The 22,908-nt window shown below is 42.0% G+C and overlaps 3 protein-coding genes across 7 annotated transcripts; 1 reads left to right on the plus strand and 2 right to left on the minus strand.

Annotated features, from left to right (window-relative positions):
* The first annotated feature begins 585 nt into the window (after positions 1 to 585).
* On the plus strand, positions 586 to 8,927 carry LOC112557606. Of its 2 annotated transcripts, none has more exons than XM_025227576.1 (4): positions 586 to 897; positions 1,059 to 1,283; positions 5,998 to 6,168; positions 6,727 to 8,927. In XM_025227576.1, the coding sequence occupies exons 2-4, from the start codon at positions 1,220 to 1,222 to the stop codon at positions 7,065 to 7,067; spliced, it is 576 nt and encodes a 191-aa protein (XP_025083361.1). In that variant the 5' UTR covers positions 586 to 897; positions 1,059 to 1,219; the 3' UTR covers positions 7,068 to 8,927. The 2 variants fall into 2 exon arrangements, with proteins under 2 accessions (XP_025083361.1, XP_025083360.1); XM_025227575.1 differs by having other exon boundaries at positions 586 to 759.
* Positions 8,606 to 12,563, minus strand: LOC112557607 (T-kininogen 1-like). Of its 2 annotated transcripts, none has more exons than XM_025227578.1 (4): positions 12,394 to 12,563; positions 10,575 to 10,729; positions 9,988 to 10,107; positions 8,606 to 9,445 (listed from the first exon to the last, which is right to left on the minus strand). In XM_025227578.1, exons 1-4 carry the CDS (start codon positions 12,443 to 12,445, stop codon positions 9,368 to 9,370), a joined length of 405 nt encoding a protein of 134 aa, XP_025083363.1. In that variant the 5' UTR covers positions 12,446 to 12,563; the 3' UTR covers positions 8,606 to 9,367. The 2 variants fall into 2 exon arrangements, with proteins under 2 accessions (XP_025083363.1, XP_025083362.1); XM_025227577.1 differs by lacking the exon at positions 12,394 to 12,563 and adding an exon at positions 11,787 to 11,964.
* A 3,210-nt stretch (positions 12,564 to 15,773) lies between these two features.
* Positions 15,774 to 22,802, minus strand: LOC112558235. 3 transcript variants are annotated; one of them, XR_003098104.1, is made up of 4 exons: positions 20,110 to 20,582; positions 18,501 to 18,625; positions 17,985 to 18,122; positions 15,774 to 17,681 (listed from the first exon to the last, which is right to left on the minus strand). XR_003098104.1 is itself a non-coding variant. In XM_025228572.1 (4 exons), the coding sequence occupies exons 2-4, from the start codon at positions 18,609 to 18,611 to the stop codon at positions 17,574 to 17,576; spliced, it is 357 nt and encodes a 118-aa protein (XP_025084357.1). In that variant the 5' UTR covers positions 18,612 to 18,625; positions 22,454 to 22,802; the 3' UTR covers positions 15,774 to 17,573. The 3 variants fall into 3 exon arrangements, 2 of the variants coding, with proteins under 2 accessions (XP_025084357.1, XP_025084356.1); XM_025228572.1 differs by lacking the exon at positions 20,110 to 20,582 and adding an exon at positions 22,454 to 22,802; XM_025228571.1 differs by lacking the exon at positions 20,110 to 20,582 and having other exon boundaries at positions 18,501 to 19,218.
* Between the last annotated feature and the right edge of the window lie 106 nt (positions 22,803 to 22,908).

The following is a 22,908-nucleotide window of genomic DNA, read 5'->3' on the forward strand; positions in this document are numbered from 1 at the left end:
TTTCCGAAAAGAGACATTTTTGTTATCAGGTGTTATTCATTCAAACAAACTAGTGAATAATAACGGCTACAGCTTGTGTCTCTAGACCTCTCTTTAAACAGACAGGATCTGATATAGAAACCTCTCCTAGATATCTTTCGGAGAGAAGGTGTGTGTGTGTAGGCGAATGAGAATGAGAGGTAGAGAAATGACTATTGACACTATTTCAAAATGTCGAATAAAAATGTACAAAAATTCTACAGCTGTTTACCTTACCACACCTTCCCAAAGTATGAGACGGATGACAAAGAAGTCAATGTGTTAGGTGTGAGGTGGAGATGAGAGTAGTGCCTTCATTATATTTCTATTAAAAGGCCACAAAAAGGAATGACACACACCTCACACAAAGACCTGTAGACAGGACTACGGCAGGTAAGTAGCCCGCAAGTAGAAACCGGAAACCTTCAGGCTTCAGTTATTCACGGGTAACTTCACGGGGTTCAACTGAGGTCACTGTCAGGTGGGTGCACGCGCCTTAGTCTGCTTGAGAGGGTTTTGTAAAAAACTATTCTCGACCAGGAAGCTCTCAGTAGGTTTCGAAAGGTCCATTAATGCGGATTAAGAAAAGTTCACCAATGAGGAAGGGTGGGGAGAGAGAGAGACTGTTTACCTGTTTATAGATTTCAATGTACTCGACTCAGGTCAGACGAAGAAAAAATCTTTCTAGATATATCTGCTTCCATGTCATTGAACACACCCTACAGCAGCACCCAGTTGGCGGTAAGTGTCAACAGTTATTTCTTTTAAGCTGACAAAGTATTGGGTAGTTCGAGAAGGTGAAGTGGTGTACGGTCACTCATTTCATTCGAGCGACATCCACCTACACGCGGGTAACAGCCAACCCACCCACTGTCTCGTGTGGGTTATGTACACAGTTATAGTTATCGGCTAGCAAAACGTTTTCTTCTATTTTTCAATGAGAGAAGAAACATTTTAAAAATAGCTGTTACTTCTGAGAGGGAACGGCAGCGAGTCAGCAGGTGGATCAGTTTTAGACTAAACCCATTTGCCACTCCCAGGTAAGCACAACGACTGAACAGCGGAGGGTCACATTACGTCACAGGACCTACTTGCCTTGAGTCAACGGTCTGACGGCGATCTCGACAGAGGTACGTCTGCCGTCCTGCTCGACTGTGACTTGGGTCCACGTCTTTCAGGTGTGAAAAGAAGACGATAAGACATGAAGAAAACAGAACTTCACCTTATCGCTTGGTTTATCGTCACAGGATTCGTATGTTTCACAGGTATGGCAGCGAATTTTTAAATCACTTTTTAGAAATTTTCATACAAAGAACTTTGCTTTACTTAAAAGCTTCTTTCTTCTTTGTGTGTATCTGTTCGTGTGCAAATACTTCACTCTTGCGTGATAAGTGTCCTGGTGTGTGTGTGTGTGTTTTATGATGTGAATGCAAGAGAAAACTTATTTAAAATAGACAATTGTATGAACGTGCATGAATGTTTTGACTTTTGCATTGTCTTAACATGTCCATCTGTGAATACTTACAACCCCATTCTTTATTGGTTCTCTCTAGGGTGAGTACACTTTCTTTCGATCTCTAATTACACTCTTTTGCTGAACTTTAAAATATACTAGATTTTCTTCGTCTGACATATTGCTAATTTTTTTTTTTTTTTATCTAATGAGATGAAAATATGATTGCTTACATACGTTTTAATTCTTCGTTCAGCGAAGGGCAGGGTCTTATTATAATAACTCAAGTATGTGTGACTAATTTTACCCTTTTTCAGTAAAGCCATTTCGAAAAGATAGTTTCCGTTTAGGTTAATGTCTTCTCCGTGCAGTTCGTAGAAAAGAGCTGAGTGAGTGGTGCACAGAATTAGAAGGTATTGAGTATCAGTCTACACGCCCACAGAGGGCTTGACTTACACGAAGCACGGCCTCGGAGGAAAAGAGGAGTTTTTCCTTTTCACGAACAAAGGGGACTAAGAACTGTGTATAGGTGCAGGTGTACACAGGCCCTAAAGCAGAATCCACTGGCTATTAACATGACCTCGCATGACTGAGTCATATTCACATTCAAATATCTGTGACGGGCCATCTTGCATTGTTCATTTTTTTAAAGTGTACATCTGTTTTCAAACCGTGATTTTATTTCTGGCAGATTTATTCTGTTACTAATCTTATCTGAGTCTCATCGGTGTCCTTCTCGTGAAGGCTCGATAAGTGGAAGTTTCTTGCCTGTAGCTTGACTCGTATTTTTTGACAGAGACCCGACGTCCGGGATATTAGTAATACAATCAGGTTTGTTCCGTATAATTCCAGTAAAAAGAGAACATTTACAAATGGGTACAACCCAGGTTAAAATGAAAATTTTATTATCCGGAGAAAGCTTTTTGTCCTAGTAAGGTTAACGAGAAGGATGTGGAAAGTGTGAACGTGGGTGTCACTCCCATGTCACTCCCATCACAATCTCCCCGTTATCGTGTTCGTCGTCGTTATCATTGATGTTATTGTTGTGGAGGTAGTAGTTATCTCACTTTCCACGCCTGTTCCGTGATTTATTAGTCGATTATTTTCGCCCTTTCGTACTGATACAGGTCCTTACAGACCTCATCCTTTACATCGTGCTCTGCACGTGCATGCATGTATAGCTCTCAAAATATAGGGGATGGCAGGGGAACATCAAGATGCCGAACAGCATTAGTCCTATTCGACGATGTATAGCTATATATATATATCCCCCTTTCCTTTTATATACATATCACAATTTGTATTGATCCCTTCTTCCAATCATGGAAGCGACCGTACTCTCCAATCATTATACAAGATGGAGGGGTGGACTTTCTTACTTTGAGGATCATTTTTGTAAACTCTTAAGCTGTAGTTTAACATAAACATCACTAGTTCCTGGTGGTCATATTTCACAACCGTAAGCAAGTATTGGAAGGACAATGCTGTCAAACATATCAAGTTGTAAATCTAATGATAGTTGTGACTGCTTACATTTTTTTAGTAGGGCAAACATGGCTCTTGAGGCTCTGTCATATAAATCTTTTTGTGTTACAAGAAATTTGTTATTATAATTCCATTTCAGGCCAGATAAAAAAAATAGTCTACTATTTCAAGTTTCTCACCGTTATATGTAAATCTTGGTTTCTTTCTTATTTTACTTCTAGAAAATACAACTATTTTAGCTTTGTCTGGGTTAATTGTCAGGCTCCACTTGTCACAGCATTTTTTCATGCTGTCCAAAGCATTCTGTAGGTTTTCTGGTGTTTTGGAGAAAATGACAGTATCATCTGCATACACTCATACAGTAACATAAATAATTTAAGGAGTTAAGGAGTACATCAGTTCCTTGAGGGCTAAGGTTATTTGGTGTCAGTTTAACCGATTCTGGGAGACCACTCACACGTTGTATAGACTCTATTCCCTCAAGTGGCCATCACGGGTGTCATAAAGTGCTACGAAATTTATGACAATTGCTCTCGACCAATGATATAGCTCTCCGTCATGATGGTGGGTCCTAACCGCTGGCCGTTGGTATAATTTTTTTAAAAGTCGCTGTTCTAACGACCTACTTTGTGTGTCTCTGTGTGTATACACGGAAGTTACTTACCCCATCTACCTTCTCAACACGTTTAACTGGGTGCTTCGCCAAATTCATGAACCGAAGAACATATACGTTTTTATAGCTGGCCCTGGAGGGTAAGGGAATGAAGAAATAGTTGAGCCTAAAATGTGAACTGAGACATATTTTGGTTTGCATATTTGCTTCTGGACATGTGAAGTTTACCTGCAATGACGTGAAAAAGCCGTTATCTGACTACTCACGAACACTGGCAGACCACCCTTACAAATTTATTTAGTGATTTATTGTGATGACAACGTCGATGAAGACTGCGATATTATGTTTTTATATATATATATATATTTTGCTTTTGTCTGAATTTTGACTGCTTGACTTTTATCAAAACCTCTTTGTGTACACATGGTTTGAGTGAGCACAGGAGAGGTCCATCCATGACTTTGCCAAGGTACGGAAACCTGGTATCTCTCTGCACCCGCAGCCCTTGATTAAACCATCTCTTCCATCCCGTTCTGTACCAAAGACCATCTCCTCTGTTTCTCCATCATTCAGCTTCAGAAAGTTGCCATCAAACCAGTCATCCAACTGCCCCACGCAGGCAGGACTGTGACAGAAACTATTCATCTTCGTGTATTTATTTCTAGCATGCACTAATGCTTTCTTGACTTGTACTTCTTTCGCAATCCAGGCAGCCATTGTCCATGTAATGTGATAATACAACACTTCCTCGTTCCAACTAGTCATCAGGAAAGTGGTCACGGATAGAAAGTGTGTGGTGTGGGGAGGGGGAAGAATGTGGGAGGTGGGGTATCAACTAAACAAAAAGCTATTTTGCGAATTACTTTTCTTAGAATAGATAGGCCGCGTAAAATTCATAGAATAAAAGAGGGCAGATGGAAGGTATAATACAACGACCATCCCAATAAAATAAGGTCTGACGAGGGGGAAGGTGTACCCGAGCCCGCAGCTAAACAATTCTATGTTCAAGTATAGTGTTGTAGGTCTTCGTGCACTTGTCCTAATATTTGCAGTCATATTATGTTACTAAATGTAATGTAGATCTTGAGGATCGAAATGTAAGCATCTTATTATATACTTGGAAAATAATTTACGATGACAATTACAAGGGGTCCGGAGAGGTCGTCTAACTTGGGACTTGTGCAGTTTCTCGTCGGCCATAAAATAGCGCAGTATCCACCTCGACAACACGCGACTGATACCCCGAATGGGGACATACCAGAAAGCCACCGAACTGGGACGACCTGTGGCTTGAATGGGCTTCAAGTTCCTTCTACAGTTTACCCTTGTGTTTCATACAGCCTGACAGTTGCATGCGTAGGTGTGCGTGCATGCGTGAGTGCGTGTGCACGAGAGAGCGAGGTAGTTGCCATGTACCCTCTGTCCTTCTCAACATGTTCGGGTGCTTCGCCAAGTTTGTAAACCCTCATAAAAGTACATACACGTTTTGTCCTAGGAGTACAAAGAAATAAGGAAATATATTTCTGAGAACATGAATAGATCACGTGCTTGCATACGAGTGGCTGCTTGACTGATTTGTTTGATAGACAACCGCTGATGTGATTGTACGAAATCCGTGTTCTTTACCTGACCTGGGGTAGGGAGGAGCGGGGACAAGGAGAAGGTCAGTGTAAAGAGATGAAAACGAGAGTACTCAAGGACAACACCCAACATCCGTGTGAACTGCTGTCGCATACAAAAAGAAACATTTGTTGACTAATACGAGATCTGAACCGAAGACCTTACATGTACGGGTGACAAGTGCGCATAGACACTGCACTACCAGACAGTCTCGATTTGTGGGAGTGGTGTAGCTCGGAAGCACATACACTCAGACAGGTACACAAGACTAATTTATGCATTAGACTATCTTCTTTCCGCTGATTGTTTCATTCCCATTTATTTCTTAATATACTTCATTCCCATATATTTCTTAATATATTTTCCTGTCTTTGGTGTTCAGGCATGCACTCGTGAGGTCTAACATCAACAGTTTGAGCTTTATTCATAGGTTCAACTTTCCCTTGGATCCATCTTTCCCAACATTCACTCTGCACGAACAGGTCGCAACAGATACACATACTCTGATAAGCTATAGAAGTGATTCCATCTTAGGACGAGATGCAATACCGAGATACATATATACATACATAACCCAGTTTGTGGCATGGAAGCTGTAGTGAAATCTCATATAAATAGAGCGAAAAAACAACAGCGGAATATAGAATGAAATTTGAAATTGTCTGTTCACTCAGCTCTGTTCTTTCAGAAAGGAATAATTAATTAAAGGGATACTCAAGGCTTGTGATAAGGCTGTGGCGACGGTCAAACGTGTCAAAAAAGATGGATTTTTTTATGTTCCTCACACTGGATGTTTTCTCGCCGCCAGGTGGCCTACGGTGTATTCAGTGCGTGGATCAGAAGGAGGGTCAGCCTTGCCAGAGTGACTACATGAAGCTGGTCAACGCCACCAAGGGTCTGGGCCATGAATACTTGGTCAAGAACTGCAGCGAGGAGTATAACCAGACTTTCTGTATGATCGAAACATACTACAGTGGAGGTGAGTGTGACCTTCTCTACTCATCAGGTGACATCGGAGAGTCTGTGACAACAGAACTGTTATTCAAAAGTCTGTAATCCAACACTATTAGCAACACTGTGGAGAGGTGTCTCAGTATGCATATATGTCATCTAGTTGAGTTTGTTTTGTTTTTTTAAGTTCCTTACATCGTCTGCCTACAAGCTTTTGTCCTTTCCACATTTTATACACAAATACGTTTATCTGATTAAAAATAGTATTAAATTAACGTTTAATAAGATTAAAATATAACAACAAAGATTGAAATATAATAAAATGAAACTAAAAATATATCTTAAAACATTCAGTTTTTCGTTCTTTTGTTATATACATACAAATCCTATGCTCTCGAGTGTAGTAAGGTTGAAAGAAAAAGTTTATTGCAACGAATGGCTTGAGTGCTACTGATGCTAATAAAATATTTCAGAAAAGTAAAATGTATTTTTCCTCGGGTGCTGATCAGGACATTGAACCATATGAAAGCTGCTTCAGACATCCTGCTTTTCTTTATAACAAAAAGTCTTTTTCTGACTTCAACAGGGGAAGTGAAGAGCTTCATGCGGGACTGCAGCGACGGGAAGACTTTCTCGTTCACCGACGAAGTGAAATTCCCTCGTCTGCTGCAGGTGAAAGGTGACAACTTCACGACCTGCAGCTACCGCCTGACAGCCAACTTCCACGTGTGTCTGTCTCTGTGCGAATCAGACTTCTGCAACGCACCGCGAGCTCCACCACCCAACGAAACATGCAACGGCACCGACAACGCCACCTGCAGCGCTCGCAGCCTCGTCCTGGGCTTCCTTCCCGGCGTGCCTCTCTTCAGTCACGTGTTTGTCCTTCCGCTTTTGGCTTTTGCGTTGTCTTTGCTGGTCGTGAACTAGCCGACTCGAGCAAATCAGTGACATCGGAGACTTGTTTTACATGCTGTGTTTTTAATTTAAATGAAATACATTTCTGTACTGTGAATGTGCTGCCCGTGTCTCCATGTCATGCTGCACTGTCATGTCGTGGCCATTTTTGTCTTTTAGCCATGTCTTCACTTGGAGAGGATTTAGCAGACGACAAGGCACAGCAAACAGAGTGTTTCAATCAAAATTAGTCTCTTTGGCATCAAGATATCATTTGAGAGAGAGGCACTGGTCCTGGTGGCAGGTACTTCTGGGTGACGGGCACAAGAATTTTCTATTTTCGGATATTTAGTTCTCACAACGTATCGTAGAGAAGTTTCATCAACATCAATTGCATGGAACTCTTTCGCTCCCTATATCTCTCTCTTAGAGAGATCATCATTATCATCACCCTCCTCATCATACACGTATGAGCAAGCGTGCAAATATTACAGTAATTAAAACAGATTGGAACTGGAACCATCTGGAAGGTAAGATCATGAACGTTGTACTCACCGTGAGTATTGTTTGCAAGAAGCGAATCAGGATGTTTACAAATAATCATCAACAGACTTGTGTGTTCACTGCATTTTAACTGTGTGATATAACTCCGTAAAATGTCCGTGAAAAAAGACAGACCTTTACACTTAAGTTAGGGATGTGGAATCTTTTTTCTCCAAGAGCCATTTGGATATTTATAACATCATTCGCGGGATATACAAAGATTATGAACTTTAAAAAAATAGCCTGCTATATTTGGTCGAGCCATAGCTTTTTCCACAGTGTGTTAATATGTACACTCACACCCTGCCTGTTACTGACTGACTGTCCCTACAATACAGGCCGACGAGAAGCAGATGTGTCTGTCCCGCCATATTCTCGTATGTGTTCTGTCTTCCCCGCCATGTATGTTTTGTCTATCCTGCAATGGACGTTCCTTGCTTGTCCCTCAACATGTACATTATTGTTATGAATCACTATATATCAATGTATGCTGATATGAAAAAGGCTCAGATTAACTGAATTTCAAGTCCTACCTGAGGCTGCCTTCGACAGACCAAACGCCGAAGGTTCCCCACCCCTGACTTAAGTCAACGTGTCTAATCATCGTTTGGAACAAACTGAGGTTAATCAGTGTATAAGTATATTCATGCAGTCAGTTTTTGTGTCGTTGTTGTTTGTTTTTACTTTTGCTCACTAGTCTTCCTTTCCTGACATTTGTTTTTGGTTTTCTTCTGTCTTTCACAGCTAATCAAAGGTCTCATTTTATAACTTCATGAAAGATTTTTGCCCTAAGTTCTTAAGATCACAGATAACTGAGTGGATAGAGCTCTGACGTAGTTCCGGTATGGCGCAGCAGACTTGACCCAGTTGTCGGGAAGAGTTACCTGACTCCGAGTAGAGGGATGGGGAAAGACAATGAAGCTAGAGGGAAAACTGGTTGTTTCTGCATTCGTTTTGTTAAACTACTTACTTTGTTTGTTGTTTTTTGTTTTGTTTTTTTTTTTTTTTTGGGGGGGGGTATTTGTTGGTTTTTTTTTTTTTTTTTTTTTTTTTTTTGCTTTGTTTTATTTCGTGGGGTTTTTTTTTTCTTTTTTTCTTGTTGTTGTTGGTTTCAGTCTTCTTTGAAGTGTTGTCAGGTAGAAGTACTAATTCCACAATCCCTACCACTGACATAACTTCGTCTGCTGTAGCTTCTAAGTGAAACTGTAAACTGTACGTACGTAATACTGATACTAGTGCCATCCGTTCTGAACTACAAGCATATTTTTTTGCCGACTATTCGCAAAGTGCTGTGGTATTTTTTCGTGTTATCTTTTTAAACAAAAAATAAACTCTTCCATGTTCAATAAACCATGAATCTTAAGTTTCATTATTTAATGGTGTGCAACCTAAATTTCGAATTTTCGACAATTGTTTAACTGTGCATATCTGACATCAGAACTGTAGAAACTGTCTGACTAACAGACAATGAGACGCTACTGGTCGTCGACCTCGATGGTTAAAGTACCCGCTGAAAGACATGCATGACACTGTGTACAACAAAGTAGTCAACGGTCAGGATATAACCATCTCTGGCATGACACGAGAGATGTTTTAAAAGCTACACTTACAAAGTAAATATAATATCAAAATAAATAGAAAAAATTGCGTTGAGTTTAAACCACTTCAACTTGACATATGTTGCGACAACAAATTCGATCAGTCTGATCTAGTCTAACAGACAAAAAAAAAAAAAGAAAAGAAAGCGCCCTTCAGTCGTGAAAGGATTCCTGCAATTTCTGCGAACAGCCTCAGCAACTCAGACCCTCCAGAATGTATGGCGGGTTCTCCCATGGCCGTGCATACACCGTGGCATTGCACCAGTACGTCTGCAACACCAAAATCCACCCCACCCCCTTGAACAGCCTTTCATTGTGGTCTCCTTTATTTCTGTCTTTCCTGTTTGCAAACTATATTTACAGTAAAAAGGCGCTTGACTGACATCACAGAGGTATAACTTATTAAGACTCGTCAGCCTTCGAAAATGTAGTGGGAGCTTTAGTAGGGAGGGGGATGCTTTTAAGTTTGTGTGTGCTTCAAATATGACATCATGTAGCGGTTACTGTTTCAAGTCCTTGTTTAAGACTGGATTTCTATAGTAAAATCGTGTCTAAATTTAGCTTGGCTTATGATCTCCAGCACAAAGAGGTGTTGTTGTCTTCGTGATGTAGTTCAGGTGTTTGTTGAAAGAATTCCTCTTCTGACTTTAAAACGCAAGTCATTTTGAGTACAAAGTAGGCAAAGCTTATTTCATAGGCAGAATGAACAAACTAAGGTAAAGGCTTAAGTCATCTGGTGGCGACCTGGCAAACTTTTCAGAACAAGATAAGACTATATACATAAGTACTCTGTACTTAATTCTAATACTCACAGGTGCCAGAGGGTCGGGAGGACATGCGGCAGACGACACGTTGTAAAGGCAGTCTACAACCAGGCAGGTGTTGGAGTCGGCCATTTCCATCAAGAAGTTGTACATTACTCCCGACTCAAACTTTGAAAAAGAATTCACAGAACTTTTATTTTGACCGTAGTTGAGTTTATTTGAGTGGAGGAACTTTTTGCTCTTTTAAAACATTTGCCTTTTTTTGCATTAAGACCTTTCAAAAGACCATTTAGAAGTAAATTGTATCTTGGAAAAATTATTATGGACACCAAGAATAATTTGTTAACTTATGATTTCAGAAGTAAAATCTAGAAGTATGGTTGATGAGGTTTACCTCAATAGATAAACGGCAGTCTTTTACAAAGTCAGCAGTTGTTTTCTCAATATTATTCTAATAGGAAAGGTCAATATTATTGTCAGAGAAAGTCTCAAATTCTGTACATAGAGTTGTAAACCTCGCCTATTCCTCACCCCACCTTCCATCCACCCATCGAAACACCCGTAAATGTCAAAGGTAAGTTTTACTACCAAGTCATGACGTCATGGGCAGTTAAAGACTTAAACACTTGCCGGACCTGCTCGGTGGCGTTGGTGACGACGACGATGGTCTGACACATGACGCAGTTGCACTCCCTGTTGACGATGGCTGCTGCGAAGCTCACTGCGGGCTGCAGGAAGGGTGAGTCAGGGGGGATAGGGAATCGACCCCCGGGAGGAGATTGTCCTTGACCTGTCAAACGAATCACCACAGAGTGTCTCCAAAGTTTGTAGTACCATCACGCACGGGTTATCAGTTCGGTCGCTAGGCCCAGTGCCCGGTAGTGTGTGTCCCTGCTTCAGTGTGTCTCATTGTGTCTTACTCGGCAAAAAGTCGAAAGGTAAGATTTTAGACGTGAAGTAGTGTAGGATACCCAGAATGGTATTCATAAAAATTGTGCACACCCCTGCATGTATAAGAGCACTCGACCTGTGTGTACTTGGAAACGGCTCGAGCCTGTGACTCAAAGTTGAGCAGGTTAACGGTGTAGGGTGGAGGGATGAGGAAGGGGAGGGAGACCAGTTCACTGCGGCACCACCTTACTCTCGCAGTACCCATGAGCTGTACAGATTATACAGATGGCAGTACAGGAGTAGACTCAGTCAAGAACTCAAGCCAGCAGCTATTGTAAAATATCCAAATATAATGTACAGTTAGAGATGCACAACTGTATTATCTCAAGTAAATATAACTCCGGCGAATGTGATTTCGCGGCTTATCAGGGTAGAATGTTGGAGTGAGTTCAGGAACAGACTTAAAAAGGAACAGAAGGACTGAGAGACAGAGATTCGGCACCCATAGTCAAGTGCTCGCAGGGGTGCACAAATAGTAGGTTTGTACATGGATGGGGGGTAGTGGGATTAGCGTAGGTTATTAATTAGAAGAAGTAGTTCCCCGTTCCAGTATTGCAACCGTTGTGTCGACAGCGACAAACAAAACGCAGTCCGCGAGATTTACATCTCCTTGGCTTTCCTCCTTCACAGGAAAGGTCCACGTTCTTTACCGTTAGGTGGTTGATCATTAAAGTGGCAGGTGTGAGTAAGCTATAAGTGTCTGATGCCAAATTACAGAAACGTTTTCCCGGAGACTGATTTACCTTTAGTAATGAGGAAGTGATAAGCGTGGTTCCAGTTTATTTACAACTTGCAGAACAACGCTTTAGTGAGCTGTTGGAGGACACTCGAAAATGTTCTTTACAGTCCTTGATCAAAGAAAGAGACGTGAGGACGTAATATGAACGTTCACTTACGGTTTGAAGGACACCACTGGTGGAGTGGCCAAGTTCTACCGTGTGGGTCGTACAGAATGTCACGAGTCTTGAAAGTTGTACATGTTTTACAACGTAGCATGCTACCTTCTCGAAATTCTGTAAGTGTCACGTGTTGAAGACGTAAAGGTGTACGTGTTTAGGACGTAGCACGTTACCTGCTTGAAAGTAAGTGCGGCGTGTTGAGGACGTAAGCTGTTACGTGCTAGAAGTCGTGGAAATATTACCTCCCCGAAGCTGTGCAAGTTTTACGAATTTTCTTTCCACAAAAGGCTCAACAAAGGCAGTAAAAAGCAGATAACTCGTGCAGTGAGAAGCCCTCAAGACCAGAGGTGATTATGACACGACCCTATGACCTTATGACATATAAAAATAGATTGGTATTCAAGCCCGCGAGCCTTGTGGTGAAAATTTCGCGACTCACGGAACTCTCATTTTACTCTCTCTCTCTTAGATGGAAGGAGGGAGGAAGGGGAAGAGTGCAACATGCAGCATGTACACAAGGGAGGAGGAACGGATTTTGAATGGAATTGACAGGAGCTTACATATTTGTTATATAGCACAACAGAAATAAGAGGTATGTGTTTACCATGTATCGCTGCTGCAATGATGACGCCCAGTAAACAAACATGAAAGTTCATTGTAAGATTCGCCACACTGGCTTCTCGTTATGACTCACAGTCAATGGTCTGTCGATGTAAAGGCTACTAGATAATAATGATGTGCTCTCTTTCTCTCTTCTTTCCATCTGTGTGTGAGAGAGAGGGCGCAAGGAATACTACGAAATAATAAGATAAGAGAGTAGATAATACTGGCCACAAATGTGTTCCATTTGTTCCCATTGCAAGTGAATCAAATAACAAAATGTAAGCCAGCAAGGACATCATCGAAGTTTTATTGTAACTTCCACTTTGACCTGATGTTTAATCTCTCAAATGACAGCTTTGAACTTGCAAGCATCCTGACAGAAGTTTTTAAACCATTATCACCAACCTCTCCACCCAGCAACCCATTTGCCCAAAACTTGACAAGTACACACAAAAATGTGGGTTTGTAAACATTAACACGTAGTAAATCATGCTAAATAAATGCACATTTTATTATTTTATTTTGAATACAGCACCAGACTACAGTGGGCGCACATTGTTTATGTGTTTGATCTTGAAGTAGATATGCCAGAGGCACATCAGAAACGGGTGAAGATGAATTAATTCTTGGTGAAGTTTTACTTCAGCTTTCTCGTGATACACAATGTCCCTTATCTCTGTTGGACTTTATCTTTTCAGAAAAAAATCAAGGCGTTGACACAGTGGTACTTACCTAAATGTTAGCGGTGGAGAAAGACTCCAACATATTTGAGTTTTCAGATTATACTTGATATGGTGATGGTAAAATAAAGTGAGCAGCTCTGCTTGACGGGAAATGTTTTCATTGTGGGAAAATACGTGTCTGTTTGCCTCCAGATATTTGTCCCCGAGGGCGACTAGATGCAGCTCTACGTGAAAGCACAATAACAACAATAACACAACACTCATATCTACTCCACCAAACAAACTATCATCCAATAATAGTTCAGACTTGCATACGATCCACATTCATTTGCACAACAGCGTTCAGAAGTTACACGGCTGACACAATGAAGGACAGCCTCGGTCTACTGGCCCTGCATGCAATAGGCGGCCCGATGGAAGTTGATGAAACTTGGACGATGCAAGCTGATTTTGTCCTTCACTGATAAACTGTTCTAAAAAAAAATATAACCGAGCATACTCTGTATATGGGATTTATAAAATAGCTAAAACAAAAATCTCTAGGGGATAGAGAAAGACTTCAGCTGCCGGAGAAGGAATAGGTGCTGTTGAGTCTTTTTCACGACAGCCTGAGTGTTTAGTACCCCGAGCGAAATCTCCTATTAGTTTAATATAAAAAAAAAAGAAGCAAAGAAAAAATAGAAGCAGCCTGGAGAGATAAAAAATAGGAAAGTACATTATGGCTGCCACTCCCAGTTTAGAAACATGTACATCCTGTTAGAGAAGGACCTTGTGGCACCTTGGGGGAGGGAGCGTTCACGGACGATAGGGCGAGAGATACCAGTCACCGATAAGTCCCTGTGCTTGAGATGTTCGTTCTTTTTTCCCCCCTGGTTATATCCTCGAATGTTTTTACACACCCCTTACACCACTCCGCTCCGCCTCTCACTGTCTCTTATTAAGTGTCACAAAGACACGCACTAAATCTGACAATTTCTACTGATAAAGTTTGTCGAGAGTGCACTTCGTGTTTGATTGAGTCTGTGTGTGAGAGAGAGATAGAATATAGGTGAGAGGGAGATGTTTATGAGATGAGAGAGAGAGAATATAGGTGAGAGGGAGAGAGAAAGAAAACGCAAATATTTGTGTTTATGAGAGAGATAAAATGTAGGAGTGTGTTGAGAGGGGGGAGAATGAAGGGAAATGTTAGAAGGTCGATCCTATTTTTTCATCTTATGCAGATATATATGATGTGTACGAGGTCTGAGCCTTGGGGTCAAAGATCAAAGCTATCCCTAATCTCCTCATCTTGTGTGTTATAAACTTGCATGTACCCAAACAGCACCAGGTCCGTCTTCAGTTATTGTTAAGAAGACTTTAGCTTGGGATCATCATAATGAACAAACGGGACACGAGTGAAGCTTTGGAGAGCACCGGAAGAAGCGAAGGTTAAAGGAAGAGCAAAGACAGGAACAAAGAGGTCACAAGGAGGAGTCCGCTGACAACTACAACGACGACGATTTATGCTACAAGCCAGATCCAGTTTCTTCTGGTTATCGATTTTTATTTTATTAATTCCAAAGAATCGGTTTCATTCTTGTCTTTCGCATCCCAGACCTCCTAGAAGCAGCAGTTGGGGCCGACACAGTGATTTTAAAAGTGGGTTCACTCTGACCTAGCCATTAAATCTCCTACATTGAATTCTCCCTCCGCGGATGCAAACATGCCTCGCTATTCAGTTGATGTCGTTGAGCAAAGCAAGTCTCAGCCACAACAAATCAGTCAAGTCTTTCATTCACTCCAGTCTGTTTTCCTCTTGTTCGAGATGACCTCCCCCTCCCTTTTTTCCCTCCAGTCCCTCGAGGTCAAAGGGCGTGTCATGGTGTACTTCGAAGTGCAGCCTTCAAAGGCAAAGAGAATCTCATCACGTTAAACCAAACAGAAAAAAACGGGTGGCGGACTCAGGTGTTCTCAAGATATTCTCTCCTTAAATACACGAGAGTGATCGGTGTCACTATTCGAGACTAACGAACACACGACTCCTCTTGTCTTCCACACAAAAAATTCCCCCGCGTTCCCCTAGTGAATATATTTGATAGTTCGTTTTCCTGAAAACCGCCAGTATACAGGGTTGGCAAGGGAAGTGGAGACGGGTTGATTAAAAACCTTCCTAAGTGGTCTGAGTTATACACAGATTCTATATATTCTATAAATATATTCTGTTACTTTCAGTCTCTGAAACACAACCGTTTATTTATTATCTAATTTTAAAGTTGGAGATTTGCACCTGTAATCAAAAATGTCTGCAAAATTTCGATACCGCGCGAGAACAATGTGCGACATCATATCATCATCAGCCAGTTCCCAATAAGCATGTAAGCAATGCCCAGCGGTTGCAGCTGTGTATCAGCTTCCTTGGAGATATGTACTTTGCGCAAAATAACATTGAAGTTTGCATGGTCTTGAATTGCAGAGCATGCATGCTGGAATCTGAGGAATGTGGAGGTGTAATGTGGCAAACACTTGAAAGTAAACATCGCATTGAAATTCTACATTCTTAGAATTTATCACTGATGCTGTAAAGTTTACATTAAAAGCAGTTTTATTCCGCTTACCCTCCTCTCTCTGTACTAGCATCCACTATAGTGCTTTTACAGAAAATTTATTTATTTAAAAATCAAGTGACATACGGAACAAAAAACAACATGCATAATATATTGTTACACACAGAGAGAACTATTTATTAGTACCACTGTACTTATATGAATGCACGTGCACTTTGTCAGAAATGCAGAACTGGGGGGCGGCCGGTAGTGTAGTGATTAAGACACTCCCTCCTGCAGTGAAGAGGTCCTGGTTCAGATCTCGTCTCGGGACACTGTATATGATATCTGTTCACAAGGGGTTTCTGATACAACTGCTTCCTCCCCTGAGCAGTACCTCCAATGTCTTTTGTGCACAGTTTGTGTTATATGGTTGCATACTTTTTTTTATTGTGCGTGCGTACAAAGCCACTGAGAACATTAACCACACATTATTTCAGGTAGCTGTTTACAGTCTGAACTGGGGTAGAAACAACAGCAATGATTCTAGACATTAAGGATGCTGCAAATGCTAAGTACTCCAGAAAGTTTTTACATTCTAGAAATAGGAAACACAAGAAACTAGTGTGACACTAAATATTAACTTTTTTTTTTTACCACGGGGTAATTGTCGACTTCCATTACAGATGAGAGTCGCGCAAAGCGTGCTGACAAAACAAACAAAACAACAACAGCAAGGACCTGACCGAGAAGACGTGCAGGATTGTCACAATGGCATCAATGACTAGCAGCAGATGTACTTTGATACAGTAACCAATAGCACTCTCCATCATTTACAATGTTTTTATTCCTATCAAAACTCTCACTTCTTGACAGTAGAAGATAAGATTTCTGTCAACAACATCCCCTCCCCCTCGCCACCACCGAACACACCCAGGGAGAGGGGAGTAGAGAAAAATGCTGGAATGAAAGCACAGAAAAAAAATATTTATCAACAAGAGGTTTTTTTATTTTTAAAAAAATGGTGTTTTGCACGAAGCCAGCTAAGAGTAAATAACGGCACAGCAGCCGACTTCTAATTGACTTAAGCAGGGGTAGACAAGAAGTGGGATAGAGAAACACATTCATGCTCTCTCTCTCTTTATCTTTCTCTCTGAACCAAGCAGAGGAGAACATGAAACTATTCCGGCTGTGGTTCGTGCGGCGTTGCAAGTAGCACTATCCTCGCCCTGTTTACACACGCGTTGGCTTGTGTCAATCATAACACACGAAAGTAAACAATGCCCGATATCGTGCTGAGATAAGAAGTCCCGTCCAAAATCCACTTTGTTTGCTGTTTTCAACGACTCCCTGCCTTACCTGTACGTGTAATTTTAACGTTTCGTCATCAATACCTGTGTACTCGTGTTGGGACACTCACGCGGGGACCCGGTGGTTGTTGGGAGTTTGCAACGTCACTCTGACGTCAGCGTCGACGAAGCAGAAGCAGACGGACGTGACCAGGCCGGTGGAGGACAAGAGGACGTTGATGATGTAAGTCCAGGCTGCCGTGGAGAAGTAGTCCAAGGTATACCGCGCGTGCGCACAGGACACGTAGATCACGTGACCCAATGTCAGCCAGAAGAGCGCGCAGGCAAAGAGGTGGCACTGCGTGCGCAGCTTCAGCACTTCCTCCACGTTGATGATCTCCCTGGAGTAGTAGAGGTTGGCGTAGGTGACCACCAGGAACAGCAGGCTGAGCAGGATGAAGACGAGCTTGGACAGCTCCAGCACGGCGATCTCGCTCATGGCGGTGTGCCCCATCCAGCACTTGAAGGAGTTCCTCCGAGCCACCAGCCCCACCCAGATCGCCGTGGGTAGCCCTGGCGAGATCCACCCGGCCAGTGAGAACCTCAGGAAGTAGAATTTGTTGTTTAGCTTAGGCTTTGACCGGCACCACTGGTTGTAGGAGATGACGGCCATCCAGGAGAGAGTGGTCAGCTCGAAGAACTTTGACCCGAGATGATGGCCTCGCAGAATGAGGTTCTTTTAAAGAAGCAGCGAGTGTCGGGGAGATTTTCAGTCCGTGCCATGAAAAGAAGTACCTGAAAAATATATAAAGGGGAGATAGAGATTAACAAGGCTTTAAATAACGATTTTAATATTTTTAGTGTTTCCTTTATCGACGATGGTTCATAATTTATTGTGTTTTTAACAATACTGGTCGCACTTTTTTCAACAAGACATCCAATAAATGACACCTTAAATAAATATTCAATGTATCATTGAAAGTGTATGATTTCCTACTTTGCCATTTATTCTCTAAAATTGTAAACTAATAGAGGAGTTTGGGGGAACAACAGGGTCGTAGTCTCATTACCACTTTTATATGGATGATGTCATCTCACCTGCAGAATAAGAGTAAAATGTCCTTGGAACAAGACTGAGACCAGCAGGTTTTTTATCAGTGTGACTCGAACGCACTGAAGTGTGACGAAGCAAGAATACACCACCATGGCCATGAGTACTGCTGTGAGTGAGGTAACCTGCACGAAGGAGAAAAACGTGCTTGTTCAAGACTGCCCATCTTTAACCCAAAGAAATGTGTTCAAAAGGTAGGATTCAGAGCGGTGTGGTACCTTGGGAAAAAAATCATAAAATATCGATATTAGGAAGCAAATGAGAGAGTGTCAAAGCGAGGAAAGAAAAAGAGATAAAAATAAAGAGAGCGAAACATTAACGAAAAAAGGAACAGAGTGAAAGCTGGCTTAGAAACAAAAAAAAGGGGGAGATAATAATAGTACAAGAGAGACGATAACATTCAAAGAAGCAATGTGAGACAGAGAAAGAGAGGAAGGACTAGAACGAGAAAGAAAAAGAAAGAAGAAAGAAAAGACGGGTGGTGGTGGCATGAAGGCGCTGACCAGCAAGGAGATGCCCAGGATGTTGTTGGTCCTGTGCAGCTCGTTGATCAGCTTCTGATGCTCCATCCGCCGCCTGGCCATCACCAACTCGTCCACTGTCTCGCTCATCATGACTGGACACCGTGCTGCAACAGCAGTATTGGTATACATATACTGCTTCAATACTGCTGGTATAAGTATGGCACTAAGACACTGCTGTATAGTATAGCAGCACTGTGAATGTCAAGTAAGGAGGAAACAAAGCATCACAAGCTAACTTACTGTAGCCATTCCACCTGGGCAATCGGAGTTATGGCATCTATATACATCCTACTGTTATGAGCTGAGTCTGCAATATGAAAAGGTATTTGACCATCATCAGCGTAGCCTTCTCTTTGGTATATCTACCTATCTGATTGCCGGTGTGTCTGTCTATCCTCCCCTGCTATGCACTTAAAACCAGTAGATAGCATGTGCGCCATCTTTGTCAGGTAGCCTACCTCAAAACATGTCTGGCTGGAAACCCCGAGAACTCAGACAAGACGCATGGAGGCAAGGTGGAAAGAAAGTGGTGTGGATGCATGAAGACAAGCCACGAGCACAGGGAGATAAGCAGGGAGGGAATAATTTAGGAAGGGAGATAATGAGATCAGTAGCAAGACCACGACTGTAATCAGTGAAGTCACTCATTGCACTTCAGCCTGCCGGGAACCATCGTTACCCCCGATTCTTTCCAACATTCCCCCCTGCCCCTCCTCACTAATTACAACCACACACAGCAGCAGCTTCTCTCTCTTTCTCTCTTCTCTCTCTCTTCTCTCTATTTCTTCTCTCTCTCTCGTTCTCGTGTAGATTAAATACAGGTAAACAACAAAAATACGGTAAAACTGGAAGAAAGCCACAGAGTGAGTGGCTGAACACTGACAGAACCTTCAGGAACAGAGATAGCTGCTGCCTGCAGGGTTACACTCTAACGATCCGTGCATTCTTCTTTCTGTCACCTGTTGAATATGATGTAAATGAAATTGTCCAGCAACATAACCACCCTGTGAATGTCGAATAATTTTTTATATAGTTGTATTAAGCTGTCGGAATTTAAAATGAAGTTGATACTTGGCCAGGAAATATTTTTGCATTTAAAACTTTCAAAATGATCTCGCTGTTGCATTCTTTCAAGAGTGGCCAGGATGTCCCAATTTGGGGCGATCTTGTTCGTGGTACTGCGCATTACAAATACTCACTATTATCTTCATCATCATCGTCATCGAGCATGTTGTTAGTTCTCTCTCTTCGTATTCTAAAGTCTCTACTTATGGCGCGAAGGTTCCAAAACATACTCTTTGTTCAGTGTTTAGTAATTTCAATAAAACCATGAAGTGACATAATTAAATATCACAAAAGTATCGGCTAACCGTAAAATTCAAAGAAACTACTGAAACTGCGGTCGTGGACGACCTTTACCCCAACCTCAACGATGTCAGGGGATCGCAGCGAGGGAACGTGGACATACAGCAATAAATGCCATTCATACTACTCCCAACTCACCATCGAAACCTGGGCCAACTGGAAACTGCGAATGCGTACAAAATAATACATAGATCCACGGAAATCGATTAAGAATCCGACTCACGCAATCTTTTGTTGATGTTCTTAAGATCACTGAGAAGGAGACTGCAGTGTCTTGGTTGCAGGACTTCCTCCAAGAATACTGGCCACACGACGGCGCCAGTATACAGGAAGGCTAATCAAACTTTTGTTTACAGCCGAACTGACCGACAGTTATTTTCCCTCGACGGTTTCCCCAATAACAAACTCCCAGAGGGGTCGTGCCGCCGGCGGGTGTCACTTCCGGTTAGGGCGCTATAGAAGTTGATGAGAAGGCCGCGCGGGTGATGTTGCCCGCGCACGCAAGGCATAGTGGGATGATTTGCGTCCCGCTTTGATAATGCCCGACAGTTAGCTTGTCAGATGAAGAGAATGTAGCGGTGTCCGGTCCGGGTCGGATTACGAGCAGAACGCACATCTGACAACCTTCATCTCCGTAATGCTGTGTTCTGTCTGGGCTGTTGTCGTCCATTATCTAGAAGGCTGGCTCAACCCCCTTCTTTATGAAGCAAACTGTTAGAAAGCCAAGTTTCATCTCCAGATGTTGAGAGCTATACTTTGGAAGAGGATGATAACCTTTAAAGAGTCTGAAGGTGGCTTTAGTTTCTTTTTAATCACACACACACACTCGCACGCACGAACACGCAAAGCGTCTATCTTTCCTTCCATTCGTTCTGTTCTCTTCTCATATTTTCTTTCTTTCATGAGTCAGCAATGACCAAAAACATGGGATGGTTCGCAGTCTAAAACATTTCCTAATGACTTACTGCTCGCAAGGTGCCTATAAATGTATATGTTAAAGGTCAGTGCAAGTGAAATATTTTTTCTTCATGATCGGGTTAAGTTCATTTTAAAATTAGTACAAAATAACTTCACCAAAATGTCGAAGATAACATTCAGCAACAGAACATTGTGTCCTGGTCTTTTATCATCTCTCCTCTTTGAATTCAGCTCATACCGACGACGCTATTTTTAGATATACTGCCCTTTCATCATTTTTTTTTTCCTTGAAAATGTTCAGGTGTGATTAAGAGAAAAACATTAATAAAATATTTCTCGTGCCTCTTCGTCTTAAAATACTACCGGAATATATTTTATGATACTTTATGTTCCAATTCCAGCGAATTTCGCTGAGCGCTCGCGTTATCCATTAATCTTCTATGCAATATACCTCTCTCTCTCTTTCCTCTCCCCCTCCCACGTGACCTTGTGCGCACGGTAATGATGTTTACATCAGGTAGTTCCCTCTTTGCTAACTCATTTAACTAATGAGAAAAAAAATTGCCAGAGAAAGAAGGCAGCTAATTAGTGACCATGTTCGTTCCACGCTGGGAAAGATGCGCGCACTTCGCTAATTAGCTGCTTCCTCACTTCACAGTGTTTCAACCTGCATAAGCAGTCATCTGGTCGAAGGTCCCATCGTTGTCCATAAACATCGCAGTTTCATAATTGAACCTATTGCTAAACCTATTTCCACTCTCTCTGTATATCCACACAGAAAGTATGTGTGCCCTCAAACTCTGTGTCGAGACAGGACTCCATTCACAAACAGCTCTAGACAATTTACGGCTTCACTAAACATGAACTGGCTCATTCTTACCGATAAAATAATCAGCAGCACAGAGAAAGGAATGCCAAACTGTCAACATCCTCTGCCTCTTACACGTAGCGCCTTCAGCGAGCAGCCAGGAGCACCACTAAGAGAAGTGGCATAAGATGTTGTGTTGATAACCAATCGCAAACATTAAAATTTTTTAAGCTGAATCTGTGGTACAGAGATCGCATTCATGAAGGAAAGGTAAGTCGTTAAATGTGGGAAAAAGGAGATAAAACTCAAGGAAAAAAATCTCCGTACTTATGGCGCATTCTCCAGATTTCGAGGATATTGCCTGATGTTACTTTATCCCAGGGGACCTTTGCCACTGATTGATAACTATGGTCCCTGGGTAAAGCAACATGCACGTTGGCTGGATGCCAGTTTCATAACTACGTAGACAGGAAGTTTACCTTGATTTACTCGAGACAACGGCTTACCTTCACTTCATGAATACGACCCCAGGCGGTGTCCTGGTAACAAACGAGTTACGTTTGTGGAGACAGTGGATTTTGTATGTAAGGCGGAACACATATGAACCGTTTGTCTTTAGCATCGGTCATATAATGTAATTTTCTATGAGCACAAAAAGAACTTTCAAACACTACGAAATATCTCAATCGTCGTCGTCGTCGTCCTCGAAGCTTCGTTACCCGATGGCTGTCTTCAGTGTTAGAAGTGTGATGAATGTGGAAGTGGTGGCGGTGGAGCAATAGCAACAGCAAACACGCAAAATTAGTTTCCATGAAAACTTACCCAGATAGGCTCCCTTTACCTCAACTTAAATCATTGTTCTCCGGCTGTACAGAACTTTTAAGTATCCAAATGAGAATCTCTCCTCACAGGTAATAGAAAATTATCTCCAGAATGAACTCCACAAGTAGCTGTTGGACAATTTAGTAATCCGCAGCTACAACAGTTAGCACTCCTGCACTCGGGGTCGACCAACGATGGGATGAAGCGAACCAATGTTTCTTTCTCGCTATCCTCGCCGCCAGAAGCTACATTCACTTACAGAGCAGAACACTCACTAGTGAGCCTGCTTTGCATCCTCTCGTCGCACGAGAGTAAAATTTAAAAAAAAAAACTGTGATGGAGCGCTTCCCAGCTCGTGTGCGACTTCGTCTTGGCAGTCATTAAGCTCGCAGAGGCTACAGGGAGTTCATTACAGGAGATAAAAATGCACGGGTAGAGAAACCCTCTCTTTAGAAATTACAAAACTTTTTAAAA

This window comes from Pomacea canaliculata, linkage group LG2 (genome assembly GCF_003073045.1).
Source record: "Pomacea canaliculata isolate SZHN2017 linkage group LG2, ASM307304v1, whole genome shotgun sequence".
NCBI lineage: Eukaryota > Metazoa > Mollusca > Gastropoda > Architaenioglossa > Ampullariidae > Pomacea > Pomacea canaliculata.